The sequence below is a fragment of the Volvox carteri genome, assembly GCF_000143455.1.
Source record: "Volvox carteri f. nagariensis unplaced genomic scaffold VOLCAscaffold_13, whole genome shotgun sequence".
Taxonomy (NCBI): domain Eukaryota; kingdom Viridiplantae; phylum Chlorophyta; class Chlorophyceae; order Chlamydomonadales; family Volvocaceae; genus Volvox; species Volvox carteri.
In genome coordinates this window covers 1,724,840-1,744,459 of record NW_003307556.1, presented here as the reverse complement: position 1 = coordinate 1,744,459, position 19,620 = coordinate 1,724,840, and the positions used below count along the sequence as shown (strand labels likewise).

Below are 19,620 nucleotides of genomic sequence, written 5' to 3'. Positions count from 1 at the left end.
GCTGTAAGTTTGCGGCACGGATAAGCCGCGTTGAAGTGTATTGAACCCATATGCGATTGCCCAACGGTCGGCGGCCCTTATTCAGCACCCAGAGCACCGGGTGGGTGGGTGGGTGGTGCGGCATTCGTACTGTTTATCGGAAATATACGTCGGAAGACGGCCCTGGAGTCCAATGCTCGTCCGCATACTAGTCGCGGTGACTCATATCCGTACCCATGTACATCAGGCTACCGCACAGGCCTCTTGCCCATGACGTGCTCTAAACAATTAGCAAAATGCGTTCTGCGTTAATAGTGGTTTGTCACATGAGAGAGTGTTTGTACTGTAGCAACGTTAATGTAGCGAAGGTGCATTTACTTTAGAACCTTGCAGCGGAAATGTCGCAGGAATCAACCCTAAAGCTCGTGGTCAGCTTCTTAATATTCCTGACAATACGTTGCCGTGTAAGCTTTTGCTGTTCTTGCGTGTCTGCTTAACCGGCTGTAGGCGGGAACGTAAATCGTATGTGCCATGTGACAAAACACGCAATCAGCTGGGTAATTCAGGATATTTCAGCTTTCCTATGCACTGGTGATCCACAGACGATTGCAAAACCCCGATTCCGCCATCAGGTAGGCACAGGACGCAGCATCGGCATTTTCCGTCGGACGACGCTGTCTGAACAGAACCTAAACCCCGGCGAGGGCGCATTTGTAACATCGTACCAAGCAGGCAGCGTAGCTGCCATCCAGGGTGGGTTGCTTAAAGGCAGTAAACATAGTCCCATACTGGGCCAGGGCCGACATGTTATCGTGTTGTCTGAATTGAGGATATTGCTGCGTGTAAACCACTAGCATATTAGGAAGGCGATAACCGGTCCTTCAAAAGTTCGAGGGGGCCTCCTTACGTACGATCGTTCAGGAGTAACTGAGCAGCATCAAGCGTCGCCATTCCTCCTTAGAGCCAGGGAGATCCTGTCATTACTGCCTGATCGGCAAGCCAACGCATATGGGGTAACACCAAACACCCTTATGTGTCCAACAAGACTGCCCTGTGCCAGGCCATGTGTTGCGTGCCGTGTATTGCTCCTTTCAGATGCGAGTTTCACGTTAATGGAGGGGTCTGCCTTGTGTCACACATGTTTCATATGCAGGTAAATACGACCATGACATCCTGCACGCGCAATCTTCTAATAAAGGTACGCACGGACATCGACCTTTGTCTGTGCTTGCAGGGTGATTTTAGGTGGACTAGCAAGGGTGGGAAGATCTGGGTCGACCTGCATCTGGGTCGATCGGCGGTCAAACACGGCCCAAGCAAGGTGGGGTGCCCGTGCGTAAGGGAAGAAAGTGGTCAGGGTTGCGCCGCTGGGCTCCGTCCATATGTTGACAATTTCATATCTTTCTACCGCCAACACCTCCATTCCTGGTCATGGAGTCTCGAGCAAGCTCGCACCTGCCGTCGCAGTCGGAGCTGAATCTCCCCATCCATCCAGTCTTGGCACCACCACCCCTCCATTCAATTTTGACCCCTCCCCATCCGTCCATTCTTGGCACACACCCCCATCCACTCGACGTTGGCACGGTGACACGGTTAGGCGGCCGGGGGTTCCGGGGGCGCAGTGAGGGGCACTCCCCATGTCTTCTAACTCGGGGGAGCTGGTGCAAGGACTACTTCAGGTGGGTCCGCGTTTCCTAAGTGCCTGCTGTGTAGGCCTCTGCAGGCCGAGGGTCCCCTTCAACCCCCTCGTGCATTATTTTGCGCTGCTGAAGCCTGGCTTGCGATTTATGAAGAGGAATAACATCGTATATGCGCCCCACGCGATGCGCGAAATCGCCCCCGCGCGATGTTAATAGCTCGTGTAGATACGGCTCTGGTAAGCCCCTGTGCAGACTTCCCCATGAGTCATAAACCCACTTATTTATCTATTTATACACACAGGCACATACGCAGACAACACTACCGACCCAGTTTCTTTTTGTTCGCAGTTCGTGATCCTGGCTGCTCATTTCCTTGTTCATCTGATGAGGCAACCACGCCTACGGAATGCCTAGGCTTTTGTAACCCCCTCTGGCGCGTGGGTGGCTTGCACAAAACAACTTTAATTGTTGCTGCTCATGGCGGCGACCCCCCCCTTGCGGCGTCCTTGGTTCCCAATTGCAATTGCAGGCAGGAGCGAGTCCCATGGAAGCCAGGGCCGCGGGGCAGCAAAGACTGTCCCAAGACGAAGTGGGGGCCCTGCAACGGGGTCGGGAACTGTCACTACGACATTGGAGTCTGCCAGTGCCCGGCAGGTCGGTCGGTCAGTCAGTGGGGCTGTGTGCGTGTGTGCGTGTATGCGTGTGCGCGTGTGTGTGTATGTATGCGTGTGCGTGTGTGTGTATGTATGCGTGTGCGTGTGTGTGTATGTATGCGTGTGCATGTGTATGCGTGTGTGTGTGAGCCTTGTAGACACGGCACGTCCAGCTTTGCTTATAAGCCCATTACCAGAAACCCTAAGATCCGACTTTATATGAAGCAAGAAGCTGGTGTTGGCCGCCCTCCCCACTCCCATTATGGCCTGAACGCGGCAACTGTAGCTGGATACCATACGGCAGGAGCTCATGCAGCCCTGCGAAACCGCACATCATAAGTAGCAGCAGCCTGGATCATTCGCCTGCGCCATCATCCATGATCTTCTCTTAATGGCGGCAGCCTTTGACGTCAGTTTTTTAAGCTGCCTTTGCGCTGCACTGTTTGGGTTTCCACCGTCTTCTCCTCGTTAGATGTTCGTTCATCCACCCCCCTGGCTCTTTGGAGCTGGTCACTCACACCGTTATACTGAAATCCTGAAAAGGCCAACAGACACGCAATGTAAGCCACGGCACCAGGCTGCTCCTCTCCACTTCTCGTTGTTTACGGGATTGCTCCGAAGCCCCAGAACTGTTCACAGCCCAAAATTAAATCGGTGCATGCCATATTTGCCGAAGCAATGCCCGCCTTCCTCCTACCCTCTCTCTCTCAACGGAACCCCCCCATGCACGGTACCCCCCCAGTAAGTCGTCACGGCCTTTCATACGGTCCCTGAAGCCAACTTACTTGGGTGCACTAGAGTGCACCCAAGTGTGCTCACACGCTTCCACAAATGCATTGATTTCATCTAGGTTTGCATTCTCCAAGTGTGCTGTTGCGACCATCCCGCCCATCCCCTTTCACGTTAATCTTTCGCTCCTTGCTTGCCATTCCAACCTCTCATGTGCGCCTGCATTGCGCGTCCTCCATCCATCCTCTTCAGCTGTTGCTCTTTCCCCCCATCCACGCTTTATGTGCTGTTTTATGTTACACGACGGCCAGGATGGAAGGGTGCTGCTTGTGACGAACCTGAGAAGCGACCCTGCACCAACGGCCACAAGGCCGCGGACGGACCTATAGATGTCATCTTGGTAAGCTCGCTGCTGCTGCTGTTGCTGCTGCTGCTGCTGCTGCTGCTGCTGCTGCTGTTGGGAGGTCTGGTGCCGTAAGAGGGCAGCTGGTTGAGCTGACCGGCTCGGCGGTCAGGAGTCAATGGAGCAAAGCGCCAGCTGTCTGAGAGGTTTTGTCATGTGGCCTACGAACACCTTTCCATTCCGTGTGGGGGTACAAACGTGTGCTGCGGTTGCGCAGATGTCCTCACTTTGCGGAGTAGCAATGGTTCCTTCCGGCTTGTTAACTGCTTTCGCTTCTCCCCCCCAAAAGACCTAATGTGTGGGGTCCTCCTCCCTAGTTTTATGCGTTTTAATGCGGAGAAACCTCCATTCACCACATCAGGGGCTGATTTACTGCCCCGCAGTCATCCATTGGCCCCGACGGCATGGATTTGGATTTAATGGCGGATGGCTGGAGCGCCTCCAGATGCGGAGGTAAGCTGGCGCGGACGGCTGGTCACAAGCAAGGAGTAGTTCTGAATAACTGGGCCACCTCCTACTTGCCGCAAATATGGTGTCCTTCTGCATGCAGCGGTTTGAATTCGTAGGTCAATGTATAGGCGGCGTCGGCGTCATGCACCTTCGTGCTGCCTGTTCAGGCATCTGAATATATGCGTGTGCCAGGCTCCAATCATTCTTCCCACCGCAACGGAACCTCTCCTGATGCGAAATGAATGTGTCAAGGACATGGCGATTCTAGCGCATGTTGTGCTCGGTACGCGTTTGTAGGCTTTTGCGACGATGACCGAGCTTCTTGTTGGTGTCCTGCCAACACCACCTTTGGCCGCAAACCTCCGCCACCGGATTCGCCACCTTGGGTCCGATATTCGCAACTCGGACGGGTCATTATGGAGGCCTGCAAGCCTGGCCTGGTAAGTAAGCGTAAGACGCCGTTATTCCGGACCAAGCAGCGTCCTGAGCCGACGAGAAACAGCGTGCTGCACCACCACCAATCCTTAGCAAGCCGTTAAAACTGACTCCCGCATCTTCACCTTCTTGTGCGCTACGCCTGGGTATTTCCTTAGTCCCTTCAGCGCTCACTCTTCCTCATTTCGGACGCTTGGAGTTGCTGTCGCCTGCTTGTTGCTCTCGCGATGTTCTCGTCCCCGGGTGGCATACAGCTGGTTTGCTGCTCGGTACGGCTTTTCGCAGGTTCGAGGCAAGGACGGGGTCTTACAGAAGAACAATTGGGGTAATGCGGGTATTTCCATCGATGACTTGTTGGGTGAAAAGGTGCGTCTGCCGGCCTCGGGAAGTTGAGAAGGTATCCTGAAGCAATGGAAATGTAGGGCAAGAGGTTCCTCCTGTAGGCAGCGCTGCTGCAACTGTAAGGGCCAGCAGCAACACCCACTTCTGTGACCATGCTTTTGCCCTCTGGTTAAGCACGTCCGGTCTTGCATTTAGGGAAAGGCTGCTACATGGCAAGTGACATTCACGTATAAGGAGCGAGACAGCCCGGCAGCCCTTCCGTACATTGCTGTAATAATACAGCGCCCGTGCTGAAGACCTGAGGACCTGCGGGTTGAGATATCATGCTCGGGCTTGAGACATCTTCCCCCTCGAAATGTTGTAGTGCAGTTCTGGGCATGTAGGAAGGACAGGCATGACTAGGAAGGACAGGCACATGGACGGGCGGGATCCCCGTACCGATGCTGGTTCTTGCCTAGATGCCACCCGTTTGCCCACCCCGCCGTCTTCCTTCTACTTTCGCTGCACAGAGCTGGTGCAACGCGGAAACCATTGACGCCGTGCCGAAACACATACTGTGAGGAGCGGCGCGGTTTGTGTGTGATTGCGGGACTTGGGGGTGTACCGGGGAGCTGCTTTCCACCCCTTCAACAGGGAAGGGAAGAGAGGGAAGGGAAAATACTGCTAAGGGAAAACTGGGGCGAGGGGCTTCTCCATGATTTGATGTTCTGGGGGGCCCCTGGCATTGCAATTAATGGTCCAGGCCGAACCCGTCGTGCGTTGGCGCATACCAGTAGCACATGCTCGGCAGGTGGCAGAGGCGCGGTGGGGATTTCACAGGACGGCACATCCCTGTTGCAAATTTTTCCCGCCACCGTGGTGATGATGCTTTGACCTGGTTGTAAGCGCCCGCTGCACAACACCGGCACCTTTTTTCTTGGTTCTCATTCCGCGCGTCCAGAGGTGCTTGCGCCGGTGGCTTTCGGGGCTGCCAGTCTGACAGCCTACACGGAGTGTTCTGCGACATTGTCAGCGAGGATGTCTGTCTGAACCAGTGTACCGGACATGGCGAATGCGACGGGGGTTACTGCCGGTAAGGATGGCGCGACTGGCGGCAATGGGCGAGCAATGCTGGCTGGCTGGCTGACGAATGGTAGCGAGGCAAATGGTCGCTGGAGCCGGTGTAGAGGAGTTAGTAGTGGTAGACCCCCTGCACTGCGCCCACTCGGTACTGGTAAAGGGCCATCCGCAACCCTTTTCTTAATGCTCCATCTTCTAAGCTCAAGGAAGGGCTACGGACAGCTGCGTGATGCACTCCTTGCTGCGAGCTAACAGCTTTTTTGCTTACACAGCCTTACACACCAAATCTGTCCCTTTCATGCCGGCAGGTGCCATCCTGGCTGGTACGGCCACGAGTGTGCCAGGAAAAAGGCGGGTGAAGAGCTCGAGCCAGGTGCGCTTCGGTCAAGTCGGAGCATGAGTGCTGACTGGGTTGCATGTCGGCTTCATCTCGTACGAGAAAGCAACCAGGCATAAAGATGGCTAAAGAAGTACAAGATGTGCTAGATGGGGTTACCGTTTGAGAAAGCAGCCGGGGCAAGCTGCTGGTTGCCGTATGTCAATATGTTCATTCCTGTCCATATGCATCGGTCACTAGTGCGGTTTCGTCTATGTTGCTGGCCGCCAGAAGTAAATAGAGCTTATGGGGGGGAATCGCACGCGAGCAGAGGATTTGCAAGTTTTGCGAGATTTAAGCCGTGCATGTAACACATGCAGGGGGGCTTTCTGTCGGGTTCCAGGTGGATCTGGTGGATCCAGGTGGATTCTGAAGGATGTGGTGATTGATGGCAGCGGTTGACCAGCTGACGTTGGCGAACCTTTTTCACAGTGTATGGCTCAGGAGGGTCAGAAATGGCAGGCGCAGCTAACGTGGCTTACCAGTCTTGAGTAGCGCAATTAGTTAGACACATGTATTTCTTTTCTCTTCTCTTGTTGAGTGGCAGGAGGATAAGAGTTTCTCTTTTGCGTTTTTGTTTTATCATTTAGGACAGCCCTAGGCTGCAGGCCCTTGGGGGGCCCCTCAGTGCTCCTGGTATGGGCCCCCATTACACCATCGGAGAGTAACACAACTCTAGGAGGTGTAACACACATGCACACACACGCACACGCAACTATGCAGAAACTCAAGCTAAGCAGTCTGCCTAACCCCCGATCCCGTGCCCGCTGTGCTGCTGCAGGCCTGGAGGATGCAAAACCATGGCTGAAGCCAGTGGTGATGCCCGTGGTCGCGGCGGCGCTTCAGCCACCGAACAGCGAGGGCGCCGCCGGGACGGGCAGTGCTGTAGGGGAGCAGCATACTCCCGGGCGCATGCGGCCGCTTATCTATATCTACGACATGCCACCAGAGTTTACCAGCCGCATGCACCAGTACAAGAACGTCCAGTGAGAGCGTTATAAGCATTCATGGGCTCGCTGGGTAGCGCGGGACGTCGTGTACATCGTGTAGAGCAGGGAAGACGATGAGCCTGAGAGGTGCCCTGGTTGTTGTTTACATATCTTTGCCGCACAGGAGCCTTCTTGCAGCGCGTGTGTGGAGATGCACACGAGCAGAGGGTGTGTTTTCTTGCACCCCAAGGAGTGCATTCGAGCCTGAATCGTGCTTGATCCGCATCGCTTTTGTTAATGCTAATGCCACTGCGGCCATGTCCAAATGCATAATGAGCTTGATGTGCTCGATGTGCGCCGCTCGATGCACTTCTACTCACGCACCCTCTTTAATCTGCCGCAGTGAGCATTGCAGCTATCGGCGCTTTATTCCCAGTAACCGGACGGAGCTGTACGCGGACACCTATTCAGTGGAGGCGTATTTCCATGAGGTCCTCTCTATCAGCCCGCACAGGTGCCGGGGGACTTCGGGTTTTACAATGGCGCACGGAGGGAAACGGAACATTACTTCGTGTCTAAACGTCTAAACGCAGCGTATACAAAGGCGTTTTACTGTGTGCATGAGAATGCAGGGGATGAATACTGGTGGTGGCACCGGTACACGCGCCCGGCAACCCGGTTTGACTGCATCCAATTCTGCCGTCGGCCGTTGCAGGACGTTCGACCCGGAGGAGGCCGACTTTTTCTACGTGCCCGTCTACTACACCTGCTGGATGTGGCCAATTAATGGCTGGGCTGACATGCCATTTTACGGAGCCCCAACCTGTAAGTGCATCCGCCTTAGCACTAGCAACCTGTTAATCGCTGGTCTCATCAAAAAGCAACAAACAGCATGCTTTTTGCGTGTTGTGTATCGGCCGGTGCGTCTCCTTAAGTAGATCAGCTACCCAGCGGCACTTCCGATCCTAAATTCTGTGCCGGGGGAGTCATCGCGTCGCCTTGCTTTGCATTGACGCCCGCTTCAAGCAAGTTGAAGCAAATACCATCCTTCCTGCCAGCCTGCCCTAGTGCTCCTGGCCCAGCGCTCCTGGCAACGAATTGCGTGTTGACTTACATGGACACCTCGCTGTCCGCTGGTGATCCGCGCTGCTGCAGCCTGGCACCGCTACTCAAACGCTGCAAACTTGTGGCTCAAGGCCAAGACGTGGATCCAGTCTAACTTCCCATTCTGGGACCGTCGAGGCGGCCGGGACCACATCTGGATGACCAACCATGACGAGGGGGCGTGTTACATGCCCACAGGTAGAGAAAACACACAGACAGACAGACAGACAGACAGACAGACAGACAGACACGCATGCGAGGGCCCCGGGAACGGCAGATGTGGGTGTGGGGAACGGAGCCAAGGGAGAGCACAACGGCTGTAGGCGAAGCTCTCTCACTGTCCGTCTTTCACCATTGGTTTTATGGCTTTTGCGTGCGCGAGGTGTAATGCTGATGTTTTGGATAGGCGCGCCTGAACCCTGTATTGCTAACCTGCCCGGTCGTTCTTGTCCTTAGCACCATCTTGAGCAATCTTGCGCCAATATGATTTTCTCCGTTCTCCGTTCCATGGCCCTTCCCTCCCTTCTCCTCATCAAGGTTGGTGATTGCGAACAAACATGTCTGTGCAGCATGGGTTTCTCTTCCGTCACCAATTTCGCATTTCATGTTTTCTGAAAGCATTTATGCGAGTTTTATGGCGCCTATGCTTGCCTGACATGTCCCTGTCCCGGCTGCCTTGCTCCCATATCCTCCCCCCAGAAATCTACCAAACCTCCATCATGCTCACCCACTGGGGCCGTATGGACCTGAATCACACGTCCAACACCGCCTACAGACCTGACAACTACTCTGACGGGATCACGTGGAAGGGTGTCCTGGATGGCAAGGACGTCAAGACACTTTACCAGGGACATCCCTGCTATGACCCGCGCAAGGTACAGCAGCACTGACGAGGCGCAGGGCTAGGGGGTTTGGAGGCGAAAAGGACGTGGAGCTGTGGAGCGGGGTCCCTCGCTTGGGGGGAGCCAACAAACACATAAGTCGATGAACACTTGCGGGTGGCGCGTTATTGTGTTGGCTGTTGAATTGGATTGCATGCATACCAGTCCCGAGTGATTCCCCCTTTCCACAGATAAAGGGCGGGTTGGCGGCGGAGGGTGATGGGAGTAGGGCCAGCTGGATGCGAGTAGGGACGTGCGCAGTCTAGAGGATCAGGATGGTGCAGAAGCTGCAGGGTGGGAAGGAAAAGAAACCTGCCCAGAGCACAGAAGACAAGGGTGAGCTGCAAAGAGCGGATGGGGCTTCATACCCGTTGTTTGTGCATGCCAGGACAGGCCAGGGGACTCGTCATGAGGATTATGACAGTGACACGCTGCGGAGGTTACGTCAGGGGCGTTGTGATGTGCTAGTGTTCTGTGGACGAATGCGCAGCATTTTTCGACGCACCCTTTGCTGTGTGCCGTCTTGTTTGGCCACATGGTGCATCGTCCTGCCGCCGTGCAGGACCTGGTCATCCCCGCCTTCAAGACGCCCGATCATTTCAGCCAGTCGCCGCTGCTGGGCAGCTGGCCCCGGCAGCGGGACATCCTGCTGTACCTGCGGGGCGATGTGGGTAAGCACCGAGAGCCCAACTACAGCCGAGGAATCCGCCAGAAGCTGTACAAGTGTGTAAGGGATCGGGCGTGTGGGCACGGGGGTATTGGGAATGTCTACGTTTATGGGATTTTTTGTTTGAGGATTTGGGACGGCAGTGGTGTGGTGTGCTAGCCTGGGACCTGTACCGGGCTTATGGGGGTCGGTCGTTGAACCAGCAGAAATAAACCTTTGGAGAATATCTAGATATGCAAAGGCTGGAAATGCAGGCGGACCGCCTTGTCCTAGTGTTCTGCAGGTTTATGGTACCTAGTTGCTCGACGGCAGAAGGGAAAGGCCTGAGCTTTGGTTGGAGCGCCGGGGTACTGGAGCAACTATGCAGTTAGTTAGTTAGTTAGTTAGATGAGCGTTTCCTGCTTTTTTTACGTGCTCGCAGGCTCGCGGTCGACAACGAATGGGCGAAGAAGCACCGTATCTTTATTGGGGAGCAGTTCGAGATCCAAGGGAGCTATGGGGAGCACCTCTCGCGATCGCTCTTCTGCGCTGTCGTCCCTGGTGGGTCCCGGGTAGCGGAGGGGTCGTCCCTGGTGGGTCCCGGGTAGCGGAGGGGTCGTCCCTGGTGGGTCCCGGGTAGCGGAGGGGTCGTCCCTGGTGGGTCCCGGGTAGCGGAGGGGTCGTCCCTGGTGGGTCCCGGGTAGCGGAGGGGTCGTCCCTGGTGGGTCCCGGGTAGCGGAGGGGTCGTCCCTGGTGGGTCCCGGGTAGCGGAGGGGTCGTCCCTGGTGGGTCCCGGGTAGCGGAGGGGTCGCCCTGACCTGTCGGTGCGTATGTAAACGACACGTGCGCAGGCCTTGAGTATGCCACGCATGTGTACGCCGCAACGGAACAGCTGCGGTACATTAGCTGCTGCTACTGCTGCGACGCTCCGAGCCCCTTGTTGTCCCTACGTTCCATCTGGGTTTTCCCGGTGTGCTTTGTCCATCCTTCCCAGCGCACTCCCGATGCTTATGCCGTTGCGGGCCCTCCGCCCGCGCGGCCACAAGGCATCGAATTCCCCGAATTACTGCTATACACTTAACATGTCCAGGCGATGGCTACTCGCCGCGTTTCGAGGACGCCGTGCTTCATGGCTGTCTGCCGCTCATCATCGTGGACAACACGCACGTCCTATTTGAAAGCATTATAGATGTGGATTCCTTCTCCCTGCGCATCTCGGAGGCGGCTCTCAACGAGTACCTGCCGCACCTCCTGACGGCCATCTCGCCCGACCAGGTACAGCACGGCAAGACTGTTAGGACAGCAAGACTGGATCACGCAGATGCGATCTACAAGAGCGGAAAGAAAATCATTTGTTGGCGCTTAGTCGTGTGTAGGTAGGCACCAATAGCGGTGTTGTTGGTCATACATATGCCTCGCGCGCTTGTATGTGGGGATGTTTAGGCAGGGGTGAGATGGGGCTGAGATGTTGCGAGCTGCTCACGCGCGTATCCTACTAAGATTTAGTAGGATACTAAACCTCCTCTCCCACCTATATGGATCGCAGATCGCACGAATGCAGCGGCGACTGTCTCTGGTTTGGCACAGGTGCGTCCCGGGGGAGGGGGGAGGGGGTGGGAAGCATCCTTGATGCTGTGCCCGGGAGCTGCACATGTTTTGCTTGCGGGTTACAAGACCAATCGTGCTCACGCACTACGCTGCGCTCCTGGTTGGAGCATAGATCAGATCGGGACGTACGTCGTCTGGCGGGTCTTATATGTCGCGTGATTGGTGTGTGGGTCGCCACATGAAGAGGCGGCGGTTTAGCATGAGCTGGCCACGAGCGCTTGTGCTCGAACGGTAATGGTACACATCGGCCAGAGCTTCCTGGCAGCGTTCGACCTAATATTCGAGTCATGACATCGATGTCGTCAGCCTCTTATATAAGCGTCGTGCACTTACGAAATATATGGGTATGCGACCCTCGGTAAAACGACTTACCGGGCTTTGGGTACTAGAGCCCCGGCCTATCCTTAGTGAACTTACTCTATGACGACCAGCTAACGCAAAAGGCCTGATTGCCACAGTTTTTTTTAAGGTTTACAAAGTGTGCGCTCACTGGTGGTGCTAACAAACGCTGACAAACCCTTCATCTCGCAACTGCGGGAAACCGACACCGTGCAGATTCGCGTACGGTCACGGGCCTCTAGTTCATGCAGCGATGCGGGGAATCGCGCAGCGTAACCTGCGGGTCCAGGACGACATTAAGCTGCAAATGCCGGAGGGCCACAAGGAGGTGCGGCTGCTGTGTCCAAGAGGGCGGATCACTAAGGGTTTGTACGCCATGCCATGACCCTTGAAGTTCCTTGTGCGTGGCTTCCTTGTATCCTACTGTTGACACCTGTCCTAGGTGCCTGCGGCGCGCTGGTCCCACGCACTAATTGGCACCGCCAATCATGCCGCTGACTCGAAAATCCCACGGCACTTGAAAATCCCACGGCCCTGCCCGACATCCGGATCCCTGCCTGATAGCGTGCTAAGCTGTCTAGCTGTCGCTCACGTGTCCCTCCTAAGCCGTGTCGCTCCTAAACCTAAACCCCCTGGCTGCACCACAACACATGCTTCGTTTGCTAGGTTCCGCCCGAGCACCCCTACCAGCCCGTGCACAACTTCCCAGTCTACAACGACGCATTCGCTACCGTCCTGCAGTGGCTTCATAGCCGCATACCAGATACTCGCGGGCCTGAGGCTAGCCCGGGTTCAGCCTAGAGCCGGCACAGGAGGTGGGTTAGATGTGCAATCCGATGCGCAACACTGCGAAGCGGCTGAGCTGTTGTGCAGGAGAACTTACCTGCGCACGCACTTCAGCAGCGGCGCCACCATGAAAATGTGCACGATGACTTTGTGCGGTGGCAGGGCCTAGTTTGGATTGCGGGAATGCGCGGCAAATTTTATGCCGCAAACTTTACACGTGACCTAGCTAGTGCGTCTGAGTTATAAATAACATAAAAATTTTATTCGGTCGGATAATGGACTGTTTTCTGTACTCCGTAATGGAAAACATGACCCTGCGAAGGCATGCAGCATGAACGGTGAACGTATTTTCCCCTTTGATTAATTCAGCACTATTTTTTACCATTGACAACTTGGTGAGCCGTATGATAGTCCTAAGGAATATTATGTGGTGGAACCTCGCGAGCTGTAGGTTTTTGGGTTTTGCGGGGCGTTGTGTCTTGCACAACGAGCTAGGTTGTATTTTGCATCCTTGCCTGCAAGATGCCAAAAGTGGGTTGGGAGCCCGGCGTTTAAAAGCAGCCGAGGGGTTACCTTTTCTTCTGCGTACGGCCCAAAAGGGGTACGACATCACACTTCTTTGTGGCTGGTGTGTGATGTTTCTTTTTTGGTCCATCTGATCGCATCGTTAGTGCGGGATGACTTGTGCAGTGTCAGATAAATCTGATGTGGGCGGGACAATAGGGCAAAGCCTTCGTCTGACCTGAAGCTTATATTTTTCATAGACTACAAAGTTATGACAAGTTTTGGTTCTTTGAAACGGGGTTCGTGCTGCGCAGACGTGTAGATCGTGTAGATGGCTCTCTCCAGGTGGTTGCCGGCATTGAGGTTGCTTCCTGTGTGTACCCAAGATAGCGCTGGTGGACACTCCTAGCAGCCAGCGTACCAAGGACTAAGGGAAATGCTTTGTTTATGCCTTACGGAGCGTGTGATGCCTGGCCTGGACATCAGGCTGTTATAACTGGTTTCGTTTCAGTTCTCTCTCTATCTGAATGCCCACGACGTTTTCAGTTCCCCATCTTGAGCAGCTAAATACCATGGTTAGTCTCTGGCTGGACTTCTAAACCCTGCAACCAAAGCTGTATACGTGTGTAAGTGGTACTATCTTGTTCGTCGGCATTTGCGTCGTCATGCATGCACAGACATGAGGCATGGATTACGGTCCGTTGGCGAGCAAGCTTGTCACTAAACCAATTCGAGGCTCTGTCTTCACCCTACTCACCTGCTGGCTGGATGGCTGGGTTACATATACGATTTGCTACAGCAGGCGCAACACCTACTCATCAGTAATTCGGTCAACCTAGTGTTCTAAACAAATGGTAGGCCATCCTGTTCGCCGGAACACCAGTTATTGCTGGTGACCTTAGCATTGGTGGTGACCTTAGCTGAACATAGGAGACCTCATCCATCTGTCTCATGGTTCCATTGAAGGCTCGCAACCGCGTCTCCCTGGGGAGGTAATACCCAGATTAGAGAATTGTGCCGACCGTGCATTATCTTCACATAGATGATAATAAGGAAGAATTTGAATGCAACGAAGATTTTACAAATATGCAGTGTATAACACACGTCCATGACTGATGCAGGTGCCTCTTCAGACAGCACTCCTCGTGTATCATCATGCAACATGCAGCGGCAGTCCGCAGCAGCAGAGCCATGCCTCGGTCGTTCATGCAAATCACACAAGCTGGCTGCGTGAACTTATGCGGCCTTATTGCGGGCCTCCGCTGCAGCTAGCATTCGCGCACGGCGCGCCTCAGGAGAGTCGTCCGCAGCAGCCTCCCCGCCCAGCTTCTGACCCGCGCCAGCGCCAGCCTTGGCGTTGAGCCTGCAAGCACATAACACACGACATGACATCATGACATGCTGCATATCGGCATGGTCTTTAGGTGCCGAGGCTACGGAAACGCGCACTCAACGAGCAAATGCGTCAAAACGGAACAAGATCCTTTGTGAAAACCGTCCAATTTTGGCATGAGACAAAGTCCTCCCCATACCCATGTACACAATGCTTACGTGGCGATCAGGGCATTAAGTTTCGCGAGATCCGCTCCCACGATTGTCTCGACCTGATAAAATGAGCAGGGAGCCGCAGGAAGGCAGTCCAGTGGCAAAAGTGCCAGTTCATAACACCGTAATCGATCCCCACCAATTAGTAGGAACGCACAGGGGTCGTAGGGTACATCCACAAGCTGTTGGCTTCGACAGTCAGATGTGGGTCGTACGCAAGCTGTACCACAAATCGAATGCCTCAACCCGAACGACCGTCCCTTAAGCTTCGCAGCATACAAAGTCTCATGTCGCCGTACACGAACCTTCTCGCCATTGAAGTACCCCATAAAGGTCGGCATGGCGCTAACACCGCACTCGGAAGCAACTTCCTGCGCAAGCGGGTAGTGGTAGCACGTAAAGCCGGGGGTGGGGGACGGCAAGCCATCGAGGATACCGACAGGAGCGAGCTAGCTTGGAAAAATAGTAATTCAAGGCTTGGCATAGACATGACATATGCCGTTCAGGCGCCGGAACGACAATACCGAATCAAACGTATCACCCAGACGTTTCCAGACACTGTGGCTGGTATCTGACCTGTAGCTCATCCACGTCCACCTTCAGGAATGTCAGCCCTGGATTGTCGTTTGACAGCTTGTCATAGACGGGTGCAACGCGCTGGCAGGGTCCGCACCTGCAAGAGGGAGGATGATTGCAAAGTTAAATTAGATCTAAATGCAGGTTAAAGTAGCAACGGTACGTTTGCGTGAGCGACGCACCATTTCGCAGTGAAATCAACGACGAATGCCTTCCCACCAAAGGACCGCGACTCCGCCAAGTGGCTTTGCCATTCCTCCTTGGTCTGAACGTGGATAACACGACTCATCGTAATTTAGTTGGAGTGTAGCACGCGTAATTGTTGGCCTGAAATTAAAGTTGCCTTGGCCTGTCTTGAAATCGAGGCGACAGACAAATATACTCCAAGGGGTTCACATGAAAAAACTTAATACTGTCATATAGGTTGTCGGAGCACAACTTTGCCAAACTTTGGGTCTCGGAGCTAGACTTTACCATGCGCCCATCCCCTGCATCGTCCTCATACCAGTTATTTGAGTTTCCTCCTCACGCCGTCTCGAAAGATGACTATTTGAAGCTATGGCCTAAATTTAAGCAGAAGCAGCACAAAGTAGACACCAGTTTCCGTAACGTCCCGTAACCGTAACATACGAAAAGGTTTTGTACAACTCCAGACCCCGCAGCCCTCTGATTGAAACTGAAAATCCACCTCGCATCATCCCCCAAGCCTCTATTCTCGAACAGATGGCGCGTTTTGAGCTGCATGAAGCGATCGCCAAACACAAGCTCCAGGCCCACCTCGCCATAGCGGGTCCCATCCTACCCGCGGGCAGGGGTGCAAATTTGTGACGCAGCAGGTGCTGCAGGTGTTGACCACAACAAGCATGATAGCAACATTGATGCACCAGCATGATACCAGCGCAAGCTGCGGTGCTAGAAGCGGAGAATGCAACGAACCCATTTTGGCAGGTCAAGAGGCCACCGCAGCGCGAGCTAAATGTCCAACTTTCTTTCCTTCCGGGGTGCTGTCCTGCTCTTACTGATGATCAGCGCTGTACCGTGTTCATCTCGAGCGGCTTGGCTGCGCACTACGCGACCCTGTCCCATGGCTGAGCCCCTCGTGGCCACTGCGTTGAATATATGACAGAGCACGATAGTGCATAATTGGAAAATGCATAATTGGTGCTGGCTTTTCCCTCAGCTTGCTGGTTCCGTTAAGGCTACGTAACACCTCAGACCTCACCCGACCATGTTAACAGCCCCTGCTGGCGAGCCTTTGCTTACGCGATTGCCGCTCGTTGCCGCAGACTTGTTGTCTATGTAGGATATGGTACTGGGTCGGTTGGGACAACACGCCTCTGCACTTTTTGCGCGGCATAGAGAGTCAGGTGGGGTGGGAGGCCACGCGTTCCTGTATTTAACCTTTTTCAGGCCTGCAGAAGGTTTCTTTTTTCCCAACGCTGCCTCCACAAACGTTTCGCCACCTACGGTGCACGGGCTGCTGGAATAGTGGCTGGCGTGAACCTGACCTGAGCAGCCATCGCTCCTAATACCGTTCTGTAAGCATACATGCTTTCTTTCGCATACTTCCGGCCCCGCTATTCTTTTTGTCTGGGTGAGGACTCGTAGAAGGAGTTTTTGCGTCATCGGATTCAGTACAGAAGGACGTCTAACATTGCTCTTGAGCCGCCAAGTAACGATTCACGCATAACAAATCAAATTCCGTCATAAAATACAACTACGTCACGTTCTCGTCTGATTCTGGGTCTACGCTGAAGTGTTCCGAGTTTGATTGCCGATTTTCTGAAACCACGGAAGTGGGCCCATCAGCACTTCTTCTCGGTATAGAAATTTGCGTAGGTAGGCAACTAACGGAAATAGCTGCAGCAGGGCAACGGAATCAGGGCCGTGCGTTGCGTTGTCTTTCACAGCCCTTCGGTGTCACGTTGGTGGAACCATGGGTCCGTCCTGCTCTTACTTTTGTCCTCACCTGGCTTCGCCACCTGTGCAGGGGCCCATATCATAAAAAAATAACGCAAAGAGGAGCTCAGTTGGCCGGCGCGCGGGGCCCGTTTTAAATCAACCTAATGGATTCTAAAGCGGGCGACCCCGCGCAAGGCTCCGCCGCCTTTGCGGAACGCACAGGGGGCCATCGATCTGGTCAGTGCGGACTCTATAACGGCTATAAATTATATCGGGGTCAAAAGCGACAATTTTTTTATTCTGTGACAACATAGAATTTTGTTGCAGTTGTGGCTGCAAAGATTGCCAAAGTGCACTGTTGTCCGCGCCGGAGCTGTTGGCAGGTGGTCGATCCTACCCGATCAAACGCCACCAAGCGCACCACCTGCGAGAGTGTTTGATAGACCTGTTTTGAGGTGTGCTGCAGCACTGTGGCGAGCCTTGGAGGCGCCAAACAAGGCGTTGAAGTGCAATTTTAACAAAGCTTTAAAAGTGCGCCGATCGGCACAGCCGCGACCAGATCAGCTCCCGGTGGCCTGTGCCACAATCCTCCCATACATACATACATACATAAATGATGGTTTGGCACCACTGGTAAGGCGCGACCATTGCCCCCGGATGATCCCGGGATCGATACCCGTTAAGAGTCAAAAGTCCTTCCGATGGTGAAAGGCATTGCGCCCCTAGTTGATGGACGGTGGTGACCTGGGATAAGGTTAACCTGCGAGACACCAGGAACGGGGTTGGGCCGCTGTCGACCCGGCAGATTCCGTTGGATGCTGGTGGTGGGTGCGGAACCTGAGCGATCCACTGAGAAGTTGACGAGGGTGATAATTGCTTGTACAAGCAGCGGATGTAACACACACTCTACAAACACAGCTCTCTCTCTCTCTCTCTCTCTTCTTTTTCGCTTTCTCCCACGCCACCCTGTAAACCCCTCGCCGCCGCCGTTGTGGCCGCAACCGAGGACCGACCCATACGTACATGCATCCATACATCCATACGGTTGTTGATTGCTGGTTTGCGGCTCCGATGTCCCTCCCTTCCCCTCCCTCTTCGTCCAGACCCCCGCCTGCCAGGTTTAGGATCCCCCGCCCCGGGACCGCTACTGCCGGGGCACACACCTGGCAGAGCACTTCCCAGAGCCCCCCGGAGCCCCCGAGTACACCAGACGGAAGCCCCGACAACACCGCCAGCAGCGACCGGTCGCAGAGGGGGACCCGGGGCGGCCCTGGTCGAGGGGACGACGACGCCCCCTGCGGCGTCGCGTGGCGGCGGCGGCGGCAACGGTCTCACGGGTGATGTACGGATGCCGTACATGGCTTTAGGGGACGGCGGCAGCGGCAGATCAAGTCCCTCTCTGTCGGTGCCGTCCACCTTGAATCTCGGTGAGCCGGCCATTGCGCTGATGGGGGGTAGCGTCCGATCGCGCTTGAGAGCTGATCGCCAAGCTGGCGCCAGCGGCGGTGGCGGCGGCGGCAGCGGAGGCGGCGTGGATGTTGCCGACGGCGCGGCGGACGTGGCTGCGTTTGCCTCGGCCGACAGCAGCCGTCGACGCCGTACCGGCCGTGCCGGCTTCGGTGGCGGCGGCGGCGCCGCCGTTATTGATGGTAGCATGTTACTGGACCGTTTTCTGCAGGAAAGCGGGCCGCACGCCGAGCCAGTCGGTGATCCCCCCGGCGGCGGCAGGAGCCGCGGCGGAGGATCCCCCGGTGTAGCGGTGCTCACTTCCGGCACGGAAAGCGCCAACGTAGCAACGATTGCCGTCCATCCTGACCCCCACCCAGCCACTGAGGCGCCAATCTGCGGCGGTAGCGGCGGCGGCGGCGGCGGCGGCGGCGGGCTCACCGCTAGAGTGATCAATGCGGAGGAAGGCCCTAATGCCCCAATGGGTCCTTTTTCAGGGGCGAGTCCTGAAGCTGCGGATGCGCCCAGCGATGTGGACCTCGGGACCGGGAGCTCACAGGCCTCATCCCTCGAGCCGCTGCCGCCGCCGCTGCCGCTACCGCCAACGCAACAGTCGCCGCCGCCGCTGCCGCCACCGCCAACGCAACAGTCGCCGCCGCCGTCGCCGCCGCCGCTGCCGCTGCCGCTGCCAGCAGCGTTCTGGGGGGACGTGGACCAAGAGCCCGAGTTCGACACGCCCCGCCTGCATCCAATGGCGGCGCCCATGGTGCCCATGGAGCCCTTGGACCTGTTGTCAGAAGGGCCCGATGCAGGGGCGGACCCACGGGTCGGTGTGGATCCGTCGGGTGAGGGGTGCGTCCCGACGGCGACGGCGGCGGAGATGGAGCCCGCGTTGTCATTGGCCTCGGGAATCAGCGCAATGCCGATGGCGGCGCCGCCTGGAGACCCGCGGGAGGATTCGGCTGTGGGGGACAGTGGCAGCGGCAGCGGTGGAGGGGGCAGTTTCGACGTCGATGTGGCCGTTTATGATGACGATTCGGCGGCGGCGGCGGCGGCGCGGACGCGGCGGCGCGACGTCGCGCCGCGGCAAAGCTTCGAGGTGTCCGAGGTTGTCCTGCCGGCGGAGGGTAGCGGCAGCGATGGCGGCGGCGGCGGCGGCGGCGTCATCCGCCACTTCGGGAGCTTCACCGACACGGCGACCAGTGCGGCCTCCGCCGACCTCGATAGGTTCAGCTCTGCTGAAGTACGGCAAGTGCCCCCAGACGCGGACTTTAGGTTCAGGCTGCCG

General features: G+C 55.8%; 4 protein-coding genes across 4 annotated transcripts in view; 2 read left to right on the top strand and 2 right to left on the bottom strand.

The window, feature by feature from the left end:
- Positions 1-285: 285 nt before the first annotated feature.
- On the top strand, positions 286-12,374 carry elg4 (acetylglucosaminyltransferase; the record flags this gene model as incomplete). The annotated part of the gene is made up of 23 exons (XM_002949275.1): positions 286-443; positions 612-732; positions 1,133-1,177; positions 1,577-1,658; positions 2,149-2,273; positions 3,313-3,401; positions 3,788-3,857; positions 4,152-4,294; positions 4,575-4,655; positions 5,141-5,187; positions 5,572-5,703; positions 5,999-6,063; positions 6,848-7,052; positions 7,399-7,509; positions 7,711-7,820; positions 8,151-8,297; positions 8,799-8,974; positions 9,543-9,703; positions 10,069-10,187; positions 10,717-10,901; positions 11,173-11,213; positions 11,790-11,901; positions 12,240-12,374. Exons 1-23 carry the CDS (start codon positions 378-380, stop codon positions 12,372-12,374), a joined length of 2,568 nt encoding a protein of 855 aa, XP_002949321.1. The 5' UTR covers positions 286-377.
- Positions 12,375-13,925: 1,551 nt separating this feature from the next.
- Positions 13,926-15,372, bottom strand: VOLCADRAFT_74166 (uncharacterized protein). The gene is made up of 5 exons (XM_002949153.1): positions 15,167-15,372; positions 14,985-15,081; positions 14,714-14,779; positions 14,415-14,467; positions 13,926-14,226 (listed from the first exon to the last, which is right to left on the bottom strand). Exons 1-5 carry the CDS (start codon positions 15,271-15,273, stop codon positions 14,100-14,102), a joined length of 450 nt encoding a protein of 149 aa, XP_002949199.1. The 5' UTR covers positions 15,274-15,372; the 3' UTR covers positions 13,926-14,099.
- Positions 15,373-17,287: 1,915 nt separating this feature from the next.
- Positions 17,288-18,542, bottom strand: VOLCADRAFT_89661 (uncharacterized protein; the record flags this gene model as incomplete). The annotated part of the gene is made up of 2 exons (XM_002949152.1): positions 17,288-17,310; positions 18,050-18,542. 2 exons carry the CDS (start codon positions 18,540-18,542, stop codon positions 17,288-17,290), a joined length of 516 nt encoding a protein of 171 aa, XP_002949198.1.
- Positions 18,543-19,083: 541 nt separating this feature from the next.
- The window catches only part of VOLCADRAFT_89660 (uncharacterized protein), a gene marked incomplete at both ends in the record, with an annotated part of 8,663 nt that continues 8,126 nt past the window's right edge, over positions 19,084-19,620 (top strand). Inside the window, one exon of the mRNA XM_002949274.1 lies at positions 19,084-19,575. Within this exon, the coding sequence (XP_002949320.1) occupies positions 19,084-19,575 (492 nt within the window). The remainder of the gene's footprint in view (positions 19,576-19,620) is intronic.

What these genes read in the sequence shown, in the direction of transcription:
- VOLCADRAFT_74166 (XM_002949153.1), bottom strand. Translation starts at nt 15,273, where the DNA reads ATGAGTCGTGTTATCCACGTTCAGACCAAGGAGGAATGGCAAAGCCAC. An exon ending in TGGACGTGGATGAGCTACAG is followed by an intron (nt 14,780 to 14,984) that starts GTCAGATACCAG and finishes CCGCTTGCGCAG; the next exon opens with GAAGTTGCTTCCGAGTGCGG. An exon ending in GGTACTTCAATGGCGAGAAG is followed by an intron (nt 14,468 to 14,713) that starts GTTCGTGTACGG and finishes TCATTTTATCAG; the next exon opens with GTCGAGACAATCGTGGGAGC.